Consider the following 16,303-nt stretch of genomic DNA (forward strand, 5'->3'; position numbering starts at 1 on the left):
GGAGTATGAAATAAAATATACAAATAAATAATACAAAGACAAAAGAGTACTTTTTACACGACTTTCTACTTTCTAATTTTAAATTTAATGTGTTACTTGTGTTTCTTTGTACTAGAAGAGATTGTTATGCTCCAGCTGAGAAAAATTTAGTTGATTCAGGTGCGTAAAACCAAAAAAACAAACAAACACTGAATTAAATCTAGACTGGAGAATAAAAATATATTTTATCATATAAACCACAGTGCAAAATAAATAATAAAAAAAATAAAATAAAAAAATAAAATGCATGATGAAAGTTAATCTTTTTTTTTTTTTTGAAGGGGGGAAGGGTGTGTTGACTGCATTTTTGTATTATTTGTATTATTTGTATATTTTTGATCTTTTTTATTATTAAAATTTGGTTTAAAAACACTGTTTGTATGATTTGCATATTTATAAAATGTATACTATTTTGTTGTTCTTGTATATATGTTGGTTTAGTTTAATTGCCACATTTTCTTTGACGTCCACCTGCTAACCCAGCTAATTATCTCTAATTAGTAATCCAGAAAAAGGGCGAATGGTTGTTGTTATGTGAGCACTAAAAAAAGCAATGTGCTGAAATGTTTGCTTGTGCTGGTTTAGTTGTTAATTCATTTACACTGTACACTATGATGTTTATGTAATAAGATATATTTTTGCTAGACCTTTTCCAGTCTGGATTACATTCATTCAGTGTGTGGACAGCAATCTCTTTGTTTGCACTTGCACTTGCATTTTTTTTTTTTTTTTTTTTTTTTTTTTTAATTAATTGTGAAATTTACTAGCAATTTCTGAGAGTACTCAGGGTGAAGATACTGAAAACCAACACCAATCAGTCATAAATAGACAGTTTAATTGCTTTGTGCATTATCACAAAGGGTCCTGCAAATGTTCAGTCCCAGCCAAAGTCCTGACCAGTCATCTGGTAGAACTTCATGTTGAAAGGCCTGTAGAAATCCCTGAGTCTGTGCAGCACTTCTGCTGGTATGTGTGGATGTGGTCGGCCTTTAGATTTCCCCAGGCATCGCGGTCTGTTGCTTCCTTCTGGCTTTTTGAGGCAGGGGAAGCCTTTAGTCTGGTTAAAGTAGAAGTGCTTATTGGTCACCACTCGTTTGAGTCCCAGGAAATCCTGCACCCGGCCCATTTCCCCCGCGGGGTCCGTCACCAGCTTCTCGCCGCTCACGAAAAGAAACTGCGCGAGCGGGAAATACCTGAGCCAGTTCTCCAGGTGTTTGGAGTAGATGCCGATCCTCACGGCGCTCCAGGAGGTGTCGATCAGACCCGTGGTGGAGTTCTTGAAGACCAGATTCTGGAAGGATGGCAGGCCGGGGCTTTTGGTCAGAGTCTGAGTGTAGTCTGACACGGCCCGGGTCACGGGGTCACGGACCACCACAATGAGTTTGGTGCTGCGGCTCATGGAGAAGACGCGGGGAGGTGCTTCATGGGTGATGAAGTAGCTGGGTGTTTTCTCCATGGTGATCTGGCCGTCTAAAGTACGCGGCATTAGATTCCTACAGAAGGAGAAACTGAAAGTTAGTCGTAATAGAAGTCAGTTCTGAGATCACACATGGTTTCTACTCCTACAGAAATGTAGTTTCTGAAATATATTGCCCTATATCAAGTGATATTGGCAAATACAATTTTCAAATATTTTCAGTCTCTGGGTAGACGAATATTATAAAATATAAAAAATTCCCAAAGCAAAATTTGTATATGTACATAGGTTAATAAGATCTATATTAGGATTTTTGGTATCATGTAGCAACTATATGTCAATATAAATGTAGCAATGTGTATTTTGTTTATGCTAATTTATTAAAATAACATATATATAAATAAATATGTTTGTTTTTATTTTTTTTTTAATAGTTTTTTTAATTATATGTTTTTTATTTTTTATTTATATATTTATTGTTTATTGTTGGGTTAGATATACATGTACATGATGTACAGTTTATGCCCAAAAATGTACTACACATACATAAACATACATATTCGAGCTAGATATATGTTAATATGTGAAATAGTTCCAATAGGTTTCATATATGTTTTAATTCACATTACATATTTCATAGAAATGTATATATATGTACATATATATATTACATTTGTGTATGGGAAATCCTGATACATTTTCAGTATCCATTAAATATTAAGGTTTCCATATTATGCTAATTCACAAGTAAATATTAAGGTTTCCATATTATGCTAATTCACAAGTTCAAAATTTTATTTTTGGGGTCTGTTACAAGACATTTATATGATTTAATATTCAAAAACATATTATTTTTCTCACACTGTACATTGCGGCAGTATCTTTGCCTGAAACACTCCTTTTTTTAGTTCCTCTCTCTTTAAATCCTGCCTTTCCAAAAAAGCCAAGTCTGATCTAATACAAGACTTTATTTCGTGTAACACACAAAAAGATCTTTTGAAAAAGTCTTGCATGTTTGGAACAACATGAGCATGAACATAAAAAAGACTTAACTTTCATTTTTGGTGAACTGTGCCTTTAAGGATACAATGAATGGTTTGGACTGCACCTAAAATGTCATTTAGTGTATGTAGGCAGGTTTTGGGACAGGTTTTCTGTGGCTGCACCTGTGATGTCCAAGCTAAATATTAAACTGTAATTTTAAGCAATAATGCAAAATGAAAAACCTTTTTTAAGATTGACTCTGGAGACATGATAATTGCCACCATTTCAGCTCTCGCCAGCGGACAAAGCTTTCACACACATTTTGCAATTCAGTTCAATATGATGAAAGATGTTCTTTTTATTATCAAATATAAAACTAGCATTTCTCTGATTAGGTCAGTGTTGAATTACTCACTCTATCCTAAGTAATGCAAAGTGTAAAGTGTTGTTTAATAAACATAAAAGCTGACTTTATTAAAAACCAGCCCTGTGAAGCAAACGTCAGTGAGAAGGGAGTTGGTGAGCTGCTATAAAGAACACGAAACCATAACAGTTCTTAGCAGTCATTTCCTGATGGGTTTTGTCCCCAAAACATCAGTCAGGAGTCTCTCGATTTCTTCAAGGCTCCTTTGTGCTGATTTTAGGTCAGTTTTGTGAGATTCAGTAATGGAATATTATCCTAATTTGCACATGGGTTTTTTCTTTGTGATGTCTGTTGGTTAGTTTTGTAGAGATTTTGTGATGGAATGTTATGATATTCAGGAAAGCACTATTGCTGGTGTGATAAAAAAAAAAAAAGAAAAAACCTCATACACAGCTATATTTTTCTTTCATAACTTGAATTATAATTAAGGTCATTCTAACAGTGTTCTTATAGGATTCATTGTATTTTGATTTATGTTTTTGTTAATTTTTTCTGTTTTGTTTTATGATTCATTGAATGATTTTTGATTTTAAAGTTTTGATTTTTGTTTTTTGAGTGACAATATGCAGGGGAAATAAATAAATATAATCAATAAATATATTAAGGTTAAGGTTCTGTTGGTTATCATATTGGTTATAAGTTTTATGAATGTCCAATAGCTCCAGCATCAAGTGGAAAAGTCTCTATACTAACTCTCATTATTTCCATAGAGAACATATGCAGTAGATTAACTCTACACTGGTCTGGGATAGGGTTTGGAAAGCGGTCGCTCTCTCTGTCTCTTTCTCTGAGGCTGGCCATCATCTCATTACCATGACGCTAATATTCAACTCTAATCCAAATCATATTGCTCTGTGAGAGCTTTACCACTGAGACAAGAATCAGAGGAATCATGCTGACTGATTTGTTGGGTTTGTTAAGGAGTATAAATGGGAAATTTGATTTGCTGTTTTTGCTATTTTGCTCTTAAAGGAACAGTTTACCATAAACCATGATATTTTATCACTATTTATCCACCTTGATATTGCTTCATTTTGTATGTTATTATTTGAAGAGAATTTTTGATGATTGTGTCTGTTTAGCTTTAAGAAGGACACAAAGCCTTAAAAAACTGGCTATACAACTTCTGAAGCCAGTGTTTTGATTGTGTTTACATAATGCATGTTCCCAGTGTCTGCTTTTAGGGATGTGATCTTGAAGCATTACATGCAAACCTTTTAATTTGGAAAACATGTCATGGTTAATGTCAATGTTGTCATTCTCACCTTGCCTTTAAAGTGCAAGTGCTGTTTGGCTATTTACACACCGCTAAGTGCATGTTTAATTCAGAGTAATCAAGCTAATGGAAGCCATAATGGTCGCAGCCACGTCTGCTGACATCATGTTTACGTTGTGGAGCTTGTTTTGTTTTTGGGGGGAGGGTGTTGTTATGAGAGAAAGTTTTGGGTTTTTTTAATTCACACGCCTGGGTCCCACCGTTTGATCTCCAAATCCAAAGAAGCATCGCAAGATAAAGCCCTCATTTAGTCCAGGTTCGCAAACGCAGCTGACTAGCAACCACTGGCAACCTTTGATCAGTCTTGCCAGCTGTGCGCTTGTGTGTTTTGTTCTTTATCTGGTGGTTCACGGCAGCTGCTGTTACCTGTGCGGTTGATAGGCTAGCATCCACGCTGGTTGTTTTGATCACACCTAGCGTAGCGTTAGTGGTTAGCATCTGGACTGGGAATGTGAGCCTGGAGTATGTATGAGTTTATCAGAGCAGAACCTGGCAACAATTTATTGCTGTTTACTGGTACAGAAGGCACAGCTGCGGGTGGCCTGCTGCAAAACAATGGCCTCGAAAAATATCAACAACTCCATCCCTTTGGCATTCAGTTAGTATTAAATATAATTTATGTTTTAAAATGCATTCAAAATGTTAAGAAGAATACACTTTAACTGTGTTTTTAGTGCTGTCCTAAAATATAAAAACATCATTAAAACAAAATACACCTGATGAGCAAAAACAAAAGAAATTTAGAAAATCAATTTTTCTGGTGCATTTTATATTTTGCTTCTGGTGAAATACATATCCATATACAGTAGGACATTTAAGATAGATAGATAGATAGATAGATAGATAGATAGATAGACAAACAATATTTTTAATTGTATTTTAAATTAATTTAATTTATTTATTTATACTTTTACATATATTTATTTATTTTAATTTAATAATTTATTTTTTAATATTTCATTATATAATAATTTTATTTTTTTCATTTTTTTATTTTTTTTTTTTTATTTTATGTATGTATGTATGTATGTCTGTATGTATGTTGCTATGAGCAATCCAGATACTTTTCAAAATAGATACTGTAGATATATAGTATATATTTATTTGTAATTTTACATTGTGTTTATTGAAATTTTATTTATTTATTTATAAATAGATAGATTGTTAAAGAAACATCAGCAAGAAGGGAGTTTATTCGCTTATTTATTTGTAATTTATTTAATTATTTGTTTTAAATGTATTTATTACTTTATTGTCATTCTTATGAGCAATCCGCATCAGTTATATGCTAAGAATTTGATTGGTCATGAAGACTCAAAATATTCCTGAAATTTATTAACAAAATAACATGGTTTCTTTCTGGACATCACACAGTTATACAAACTGACCACCACTGTTTGGTTTAGGTTTCTGCGGTGTGCTAGGAGTTACTTTTCAAAATATTCAAATACATTTTTGAACCAAAACATGTTTAACTAGAAAAAGAGACAGCAAACACAGTGCGTTAAGTCATGCCTTATTACACACATACACAGGCTCTCCCTCGTAGCTGTTTGCATAATACACATCAGAACTGGGTGGGATCTTCTCTCCCTCATTTGAATGAACCACAGGATATAACCTTTCTCCCATTATCAGAGGAAAACATCCAGACAGAACAGCCCCCTGTGTCTGGCAGCAGTGACCCGGGATGTTCCCGTCCTGATCTCTGCCACATCTGGCAGCAATGAGTCTCAGGGAGGAAGTTCCTTCCCATTAAGAGCTCACCATGGGCCTGAGTGGGTACGGATATTTTAGTAGAAGCTAGAGGTCTCTGAAATGTAACATGTTAAAAAATGACGTTATTTTAGTTTAATTTTAATGAGGTCTCTTTTGTTTTTCTTTTTATACATTTAATTCTTTAATAAATTTTGATGTTTTTAGGAATATAAGATTTATGGTGAAAAATTCTGTGGATAAAAATTCAGAAAAGAAAAACAAAGTCATTTATTTTGAATATCTTACCTACAGTATATAAAAATAAGAATTATTTAAATATGAGGATATTTCAGTTTTATTTAATACTTATGCTAGTATTTTTTTCATAGGGTTTAATGTTTTGATTGGTTTGATTTCAGGTTATATTTTTTATTTTATATATAAGATTTAAGATATTATTATTTATTTTTTATGATTAGGTAAACATCAAAATATATTTCAAATGTCAGGTAATATTTTTTTTTTCAGATAATTTTAGTTTTAGTTCAACAACAATTTTTTATGAATTGTTAACATTAATTTCAAGTCACTAAAAATAATTTAAAACTAGACAGAAATGTTTAAAATTAAGTACTGCAGTGTGACTATGGTCTCCTGTTTTAAAAAAAAATTTCTATTATATATATATATGATTCAATTTGAATGAGTTTATAAATTTAAGGTTTTTTTCTCTTGTTTGAATTCCACCAAAAAGCCTAAAAACAGGCTGTACTCAGACACAGCACTTAGTTACATTAACACCATAGTGAGGACAGCAGGGCCTTCTGATTGAAAACACAGCGAGAACACAGGCTTGTCATTATGGAGCAAATGGGAGCTTCTAGAAACTGTGGGAAGCAATTAAATGTCAGCTGGAAATAACAAGTAAAGCAGCATAAAAATGCTCAAACATGCAAAAGGACAGAAAGCAAGGGACAAGACACGCCCTTAGGAAAGAAAAATCACAGAGGAGAATTCTTGAACATCTCAATTGTTTCTCCTACACATCCTGAAAACAGATCCTAGTAAGACCTCATCTGCAGTTTCTTTGTCACAAATGACAAAGATTTTAACATGAACTTAGTAATTTCTCTTCAAGACCAAATGATCTGAGATTTTCTTCAAACAAATGAAGAAACATCTCAAGCAAAGGTAGCAGTTAAATGAGTAAAGATTGAGGTCTTAATTAAGCTCTGAAAGAGCAGCATCAGCAAAATAAATTTTAATTTTAGAAACATTCAGTGGACAGTGAAACATCAGCTCTACATGTGTGGTATAGCAGGAAAGCCACAGGTCAAAGGGGAAACCAAGATTTAAATGCTCACATCCTTGAAAGGGAGAGGGAGGTTCCGCATTAACAGGAAACAGACCAGTGTCAAATCAGGGATTACAGACGTGTGTGTGTGTTTGTGTGTGAGTGAAGGGGGGGGGGTACTAATTGCCCTTCTGCCCTTACTATCATGTGGGAAAATCAGTATTGCTGCTGTGAGCTTGTGTTTGCGTGTTTGTGTGTGTTTATCTGTGGAGGGGCGAGCAGGAAAAGATGAGCACACAATAACTTCTTTCAGATTTCAACACACTTTTACCTCCCTCTGAATTCCATCTGAAAACGAGATCAATTCACCCTAATTAGCTGGTCAACATCTAAATGCCTAAAACATCTAAAATACCATGTATTTGGTGTATGTATGCATACATACACCAAACACCTCAGACAATTAGATAATTATTTAAATTAATTAAATATATTTATTTTATTAATATATTTATATATACAAACACACCAAATTACCAATTAATAATATTTTAGTTAACAATATTAATGTATTAAACAGTATTATTTGAGTATTACTGATACACATTTTATTTAGATTTATTTGTATTTTATTTGCATTTATTGACATGACATCTATTTTGTTTTTTTTTTTTTATTGAATTTTATTTTTTGTTTTCTATTATTTGAGTATTACTGATACAGTATATAGTTTTTATTGATAGTTTTAGTTCATTGTGTTGTGTGTGTAATTAATATTATATTGTATATTTTAAATGGACAAATACTTTTTACATTTTGTTAATTATTAATTTTTTTATATATGTATGTATGTATGTATGTATGTATGTATGTATAATTTTATATAATTTAAATTTTACATTCATTTTTATATTTTTATTATTTATGTATAAATCAGTATTCTTTTTTTTCATCTGGCCATGTGCATACAAACAAAAATTTTATATTTTTAAAAAAGCATCATATCACTGAGCTCACTGCATATCTACTGTACCTAAATCCTCCTGATTAGTGTTTTGAAGCTCTGACAGGATGTGCTTCCTTTTCTTCCTGCTTGTTTTTATATGTTTTTGTGGATTTTATTTTTATATTATGAGTGGATTTTAGATAGCGTGTTTGTTAATGTGTTAAGGATCAGTCACAGGAAACAACAAGGAAGAGCGTTTCTTCAGATCGCTGCTGGTTAGACTGGATGCTTTGGTAACAGGTGTTCATAATGCTGGATGATCTATTGTAACTGGGGGGCAGCAAAACTAGCTATAGATTATGGAAAAATTGCATTTTTCTAATTTGACAAAGAATCAGTCAATAAAATCAATGAAAATTAACATTAAGCATTCCACTGTGACACTTGGTTGCATCAAATTTTGCATTAAAAGTAAATAACAGTTGTGGTTGTTGTTTTAATTACAGTTAACCTTTATTGATTTTGGGTTTAGGGTTTTTTAACATTTTTTGGAAAAGTTCAGTTTTAGGGTTTTTGTTAAAGTTCAACCTGGCATAAATTTATGGTACAAATTTGGCAGGAGGACCCTGAATAAAAAGACCTGGCACAGTTTATATTCAATGAACTATATGCTATGATGGTGTGTTTAGAGTACTGTTTCTGTGACAAATGTGTAACTGCTGACTGAAGTGATGCTTACAGAATTAGATTTATAAAACAGATGTAAATGTATGTGTGAGCAGATAATATCTATAGCTCCAATAGACGTTACAATGCATACATGAAGGAATATAAAAGTAAAAACAGATCGTACAATGGAAATCTGTTCAAATATGCACCACACAGAATTTTAAGTGACTCAATATGGAGTGTGTAGCAGCATAATGAACCTTTAAGACCGGCCTAGAGGAAACCACATCCCTGGCTTTGTTAACGGCCAACTGTATGTGCAGCTTTAACAGTCAGTCGCAGAAGAACGACTGCAGTTGCAGAATTGGGATGTTCTAGTATAATTATTGTCTTCAAACACTCAGTTTTTTGCCTGATTAATCATACTTTTCTTGTTGGAAGGGCAGTATTCAAAAGAAATAGAGTGTGATTTACTCTAAAGCAGGCCTGTACTTCAGCAGTAAAAGACATTTCTGCTGAGAAGCCATGCATCAAAAACAAGTTGTTAAGAAACTATCAATGCCATTGTGGGTTGGTGAACAACTTGGGACAAGCCGAAGCTTTCTTTCTCTTGGCCTTGACTGTAACCTATCCCACTGAATACCTCAGAGGAAATGATTATCCAGCTAACCACATCATAAAAAAAAATCACAAGCAAAGCAAAGCTACGCTCTTAAAATTAAATTGGCATCAATGGTTCCACGAAGAACCTTTAACATCAATGGAACCTTTACATTCCACTAAAGGTTCTTTATGGTGGAAAAAGGTTCTACAGAATATTGAAATGTTCAAATAATGGTTCTTTGAAGAACTGTTCTCTGAAAGGTTCTTTGGGAAACCAAATAAGGTTATTTTATGGAATCGCTGTGAAAACCTCCTTTTGGGTTGCTTCCTGAGGGTTTTTTAATGATTGTTATTTTTAGGTATGATCATTAGGATATGGATTGATCATTTGTTTGTTAGTTTAATGTTAGAGACCCAGGTTATATGGGAAATCAAACCTGTCAAATCAGCACTCTGACATCATGAAATGTATGGCTTTAAAATCTAAATTGAATGTGTAAAGCAAAATGTAAATATACTCATTAACATCAGGGACACGCATTATAACACATTATTATAACAGACTCGCACATGCTTACTGTATGACTCCTGTACACCACCGCAATCGTCTTTACTTTGATTGCAGTCTTCATCCATCAAAACTTTACTAGTGAGATTGGTTATCCAGTCAAGAAAACGTAGTTTGCGTCTCATCTGGCCATTCAGCGTTGGGATGTTGACAATCTATCTATCAATCTATCTATCTATCTATCTCTCTGTAGCCTATCTATATACAATGTAATTTTTCCAATATATCTTCTATAATATATATTACATACATATTAAAGATTTTATATATATATATTTCTATAAGTCATTTGAAATATAATCCAATTAAATAAAATAAGCACAATATCTTATTAACTACAATATAACAATATGATCCACTGTGGTTATTCAAATAAATATCTCTCCTCCTCATTTCTAAGAGCTTTCTGTGTTACACAACACTCAAGACAGCAAGGAAAAAAACCTATCACAAAAAGCAAGCATTATCTTAAAACACACCTCTTAAAACATAAACCTTTATTGCTAAGTGCCTTGGAGCGTCATAAAGAATGTCAGGAGCTGAAAAAGGCAGCAGCACTTTGTCAACAAGATTGAATATGCACAGGTTAATTAACCATCTCTATGCCTAAGTGCAATAAAGCTGGTTAAGGAGGAATCGATAAGCAGCACGTCTGCACACATCATTGATTGGGAGGTGACTTTTATTCTGGACAGTGATTTATGGAGTCATGAAAATGTGCAACCAGAGTCAGGTAACTGCATTGATAGGGGGAAGAACAATTATTATGTATTAATGAACAGAATTAAAGAACATGTAATGCATGGACATGTTAATCAGAACATATTATCAGTTCATGAGAAGATCAGATTTTTAAGATCTTCAGTTTAGAATTTTAGATAAAATATAGAACTTAATTACAATTCTTTATTAAATTGCAGTGCATCCTGAAATTAATTCATAATTATCATAATAAAATATTTTTGTAATATTGGTATTTTTCAAAATATGATGCAATGTACTAATTTTTTTTTAATAAAATAAATAAAAAAATAAACACACATATGGCTCACATTGGCTCTGTACTTGTACTCTGCACAGTGACAATAAAGTTGAATCTAATCTAATCTAATCTAATATATAATATAAACAGTATTTGCAGGCTATAATGTATCAGTTATTTGTATAATGTAAAATATCTGACAAGGGCAACAGTCATGAGTTCCATAAACCTTTTAACGAGTAAATTATATGAGCACCTGGTCACTTATAAAGCTTGTATGTCTTTCTCTCTAAACTCATTCACTCACGCTCTCTCTTTCTCTCTCACATATACACACAGTGGCCATGTGACATAGCTCTTCCATGTACAGCTTCCAGCTGGCATTCACAAAAGCTCAGCTGTCATTACACATCTGCACACACAGAAGACCCGTGGTGTTGACAAGGCTGATATTGAATTATACTTTACAAAAACCCCATACATGGACAGTTTGTTTACATAAGGCTGTCACCACATGCTGGAACAAGTGTGTGTGTGTGCGTGCGTGCGTGCGTGCGCGAGAAACAGAGACAAATCATCAAACTAAACCTCAAAGTCACTTCTTGCAAAGAAAGGAAACAGGACCATGATTATTAAAGTCCTACCCAAAATAATAAAAAATCTTTTTTTTTTGTTGTGACATGTTGTGACAAAAGTAAATGATTTTTAAATGATTTTTTTTGGGGTGTGGTGTTTTTTTTGAGAGATTTTTTTAAAGGGACAGTCCACCCAAAAAACTAAAACTGTCATTACTTACCCTCATATCGGAAAAATTAAAATCATGTCATCATTTTATTTAGATAATTAAAGTAGATATTTTGAAATATTTTAGTAATTTTATGGTTTTGTGTCCCATTGACATCTATAGTATTTTTGCCCATACAATGAAAGTCAATGGGACCCAAATCAGTTTGGTTACCAACATTCTTCTATTGTAGAAAAGAGTCATATAGGTTTGGAACAACAAAAGGGGGAGTAAATGATGACAAAATGTTCATTTTTGGGTGAACTAATTAATTTCCCAGCCAAATTTAGTCATTCCCATTTGTCTGATGTCTAATTCCCTGACATGGAGATGAGAGACGGACAGAAGCGAGAGACAGAAGCATTGATGGTCAATCCACAGTTATTTTATTGGCAGAGGGCTGAATGTCCTGCCAATGAGACACGGCCCTAAACTGGGTGCGTTTGGGTTATTGACAGGTAATATTAATGAACCAAGTGACATTTAAAGAGAGAGAAAAAATCAATTGCCAATTATGCAGACAAATGCAAACTCCTTGATACAGTCTAAACATTCAATTTTGAAAGAGGTCCAAAACAATTGATGAATGAAGAAATCTCAGTGTGTAACTCCTTTGAGTAGTTAATTAAACCAATATTCTTTGCTGGAAGACTTTATGATGAAAGCTGCATAAACTTTATGTGCCTCAGATGCATGCATTTCAGGAGCTCTATATTACAATGTCTGTTATTAAATTGGTCTACTGTGAGATAAAACATTTGCTGGCTTACTTAATTACTACTCTTAAGATTTTAAGTGGGAAACTTGGATAAAGAAAATTGCAGTCTCTAAGAATCAAAATCATAGGGAGTGATTACATAGAGAGATAACGCTATTATTTGTGATCTGTTTGTAAAAATGAATTAAACCTGTCTTTTTTCTTAAAAAAATGAGAATTACAGACCTTAATGCATTAGAGAAACAAGTGCATAGCCATCTTTATAATCTAGTAGCGGTAACTCCATAGAATTGCTGTTGAAGAGTAATTAGCTGGTGAAATGGATGTACGAAAATTATCATGATGTATGTCAGACCGGGAAGATTTTAAAGGATTAGTTAACTTCCAGAATAAAAAAAATTCCTGATAATTTACTCACCCCCATGTCATTCAAGATGTTCATGTCTTTCTTTCTTTAGGCGAAAAAGAAAGGTTTTGAGGGAAACATGCAGGATTTTTCTCCATAATGGGGATCAGTGGGTTGAACAAAACAAATAAAAAAAATAACAAAACATTTAAACCACAAATGCTCGGTGCGTATCGCTCATTACATAATCACGTTGGAAAGGTCATGCGTGGTTAGTTCTTCATCTGTGTACTTCAGTTCAAAAAGTTAGGGTAGGGCGAAAAACTCCATCTCATTTTCTCCTCTAACAATGTTGTTTTGCCTTTTTTAATAAAGGGCATTTGACTTTCTCTGCATGTTCAGTTTGTAAACACTGGGTCGGTACTTCCGCCTACATCACGCGTGCGTGATTATGCAATGCGTGAGGTTGAGCTAGTGCAAGAAGAGCATTTGTGGTTAAAAAGTAAATAAAGGTAAAATTTTTAAAGAAAATGACCGCTAAATAAGACCCTTATTCCTCGGCTGGGATCGCGTAGAGCCCATAGAAGCTGCATTGAAACTGAAAGTGCCCCTATTATGCCATTTCCAATATTGGCTTTCATGCAGTGTGTAATGTAGCTGTATGTGAATGTAAACGATCTGCAAAACTGTAATGCTGAAAGTGCACGGTAAATAAAGGTATTGTCTCCCTAAATAAAGAATTGACTCTGTACAGCCTAGACGAGTCGTTAGTAATGCGAATCCCACTTCTGTGATGGCTACACGTCACGGAGTAACACATTTGCATAATGCACGCCTATGTTATACATTGGACGGCTGCGAACAACTTGACCCTGCCCACAAACACGTCATTCTACTGACGACTGCTTCTCTGATCTCGGGGGTTTCAACAAGGGATTCACAAAACGCTTGCTGTTGAAAGATGGATTGGTATCCTGTTTATTTGGACCAGCTGCTCCAATGAAGCACAACCTGTATGTATGATAAATAATAGATGTTTATATTTTCTATAGAGCGTTCAAAATACAGAACTATTGAAATAGGCGTATCGTTTAAGGCACCGCTGTATGCCGTAGACCAATCACAACAGACTAGGCCATCGGACCAATCAGAGCAGAGCAGGCTCACGGAAAGGAGGTTTTTAGAGAGACTGAATCTTAGAACTGCTTTGAACGAATCGTTTGAGAATCGCTGGAAAAGGAAGTGATATTAAATGCATATTTTGAGAAAATGAAAGCATTTTTTGACCTTGCATACATGTAATCCTATTGTAGGAGACTCCCAAAACAATATTAGGAACCATAAAAAAATGGCATAATAGGGGCACTTTAAAATGAGCGAATCATTTAAAAAATTGTATGACCTGGACATACAAACCAGAAGACAGAAGACAAGGAGCCCAGTGCTAAAAAGGGGCTACCTAAGGTCTATACTATCAAGGGCATTGGTTGCTAAGGAGTGGCTGTTAGCACATTGCTATGCAGTTACTAGGGTGTTCTGAGTGGCTGCTACGTGGTTGGCCAGAGACAAATATCTATTTTTTATAATTTACTGTAAATATACATATACATATATGTGTGTGTGTGTGTGTGTGTATATACAGTACATATATATTTATTAATTTACTTTAATAAATGTAAATTTATATATATATATATATATATATATATATATATATATATATATATATATATATATATATATATATATATATATATATATATATATTAGGGCTGTCAAATGATTAATCACGATTAATCACATCCAAAATAAAAGTTTTGTTTACATAATATATGTGTGTATACTGTTGTATATTTATTATGTATATATAAATACACACATATGCATGTATATATTTAAGAAGAAATGTTATGTTTATATATTAAATATATTTATATATAATATAAAATATAAGAATATAAATATATAAATGTATATACATGTAAATAGATAATTTATGTGTGTGTATTTATATATACATAATAAATTTACCCTGTACACATACATATATTATGTAAACAAAACTTTTATTTTGGATGTGATTAATCGTGAATTAATCATTTGACAGCCCTAATATATATATATATATATATATATATATATATATATATATATATATAATATATATATTATGGGTGTGTGTGTGTGTGTGTGTGTGTGTGTGTGTGTGTGTGTGTGTGAAAAAGTCATTGCATTAGATACAACATATCTGCAAACGTTTTCTTGTGCTATATTTCTTTAAAATAACTGTTCTGGTACAAATTGCACAGAAATTCATATATAGATTAAGTGTGCCTTAACTGTCCATCCAAACAGCAGCATGATTTAAGGTAGCCTGTCATTCATGGCTGTGCTGTAATGAAGTATACGTGCTTAATTTTGATAGCTACGTTTAAGTGTTTTGATAATCCTTAACCCTATGGTAAATTGATAAAAAATACTATTATTCACAACTAGCTAATAACAGGCGCCCTACCTGTACCACTGGAGCCCCTTCTCATAGAACCTGTCAAAGAAGTGCGGCTCCGCGCCCACGGCTCTCACGTCTGGATGAACGCGCAGGAACTCCAGAAGCGCGCGCGTTCCTCCCTTTTTCACGCCGATAATAATCGCCTTAGGAAACTCTTTGGTCCCAAAGTTGTTTGACACGGAGAGATTGTTGTACGTGTCATAAGCTAAACCTCGCTGCCGCTTCTCATCTTCCACGTCTGTCGCATCCTGCTCGGGGAGTTCGCGAACGATGGAGCCGTTCCAGTGCGCGAGTTTCTTCCCTTCCTTTAGGAAAAGTTTGCTTCTGAAATTTTGATGGACGTACAGTGGACTCGGCATGGAATCGCAGTATCCGGTGAGACTGTAGAACAAATATGTGAATATGAGGATCATGGTAAAGAGCACGGACACCTTGGAGTGCGCTTTCAGGTGTCCGAAGTCGCAACTCGTTGTCCAACATCCCATGAGTGTCTTTGCGTCGCAAGGAACAAAACGTTAAACGGAGGAATCATGCCGTATTAAATGTAAAATAACGGGGTTTTGTTGCAAGACTAAACATTTAGTGAGATTTACTCTTTTTTTGCGCCTCAGAGTCACTAAATCAAATGCACGCCATATTTGCGCGATGATTTCTTTTCCAGAGAAGTAACATTACGAATGATAACTTTATGTTCTTTTTTGTTGGACTGATGGGACCTCTTTGGCTTGAGGTCCCGCAGTTGTGCAGCTTTGGGTGACCAGGGTTACCCATTAATCTCGCACCCGTTTTGGGTGCGTAACCACGCCCTGCTTTCCGAGTCCCACCCCTTTTGCTCAAATTACTTTTATGACTTTCCTACCTAAGCAGTTACAAATCCATTAACTACTGTTAAATGGATGAGAGCTAGAGAGTTTATTTTTTCTGGATAAGAAAAGAACAAGTCAAAGTTCAGAGCCCTAACTGCATGATAGAGATAGTGAAATGTTATCTTAGGTATTTTTATGGCATGTACTTTCCTTCATAGGCTGCTGCTTGAGGCAGCCCTC

At 34.0% G+C, this 16,303-nt stretch overlaps 1 protein-coding gene across 1 annotated transcript; it reads right to left on the minus strand.

The window, feature by feature from the left end:
• Positions 1-323: 323 nt before the first annotated feature.
• On the minus strand, positions 324-16,041 carry si:dkey-121b10.7 (heparan sulfate glucosamine 3-O-sulfotransferase 6). The gene is made up of 2 exons (XM_019111609.2): positions 15,264-16,041; positions 324-1,532 (listed from the first exon to the last, which is right to left on the minus strand). Exons 1-2 carry the CDS (start codon positions 15,740-15,742, stop codon positions 914-916), a joined length of 1,098 nt encoding a protein of 365 aa, XP_018967154.2. The 5' UTR covers positions 15,743-16,041; the 3' UTR covers positions 324-913.
• Between the last annotated feature and the right edge of the window lie 262 nt (positions 16,042-16,303).

Source organism: Cyprinus carpio, chromosome A1 (assembly GCF_018340385.1).
Source record: "Cyprinus carpio isolate SPL01 chromosome A1, ASM1834038v1, whole genome shotgun sequence".
Lineage (NCBI taxonomy): Eukaryota > Metazoa > Chordata > Actinopteri > Cypriniformes > Cyprinidae > Cyprinus > Cyprinus carpio.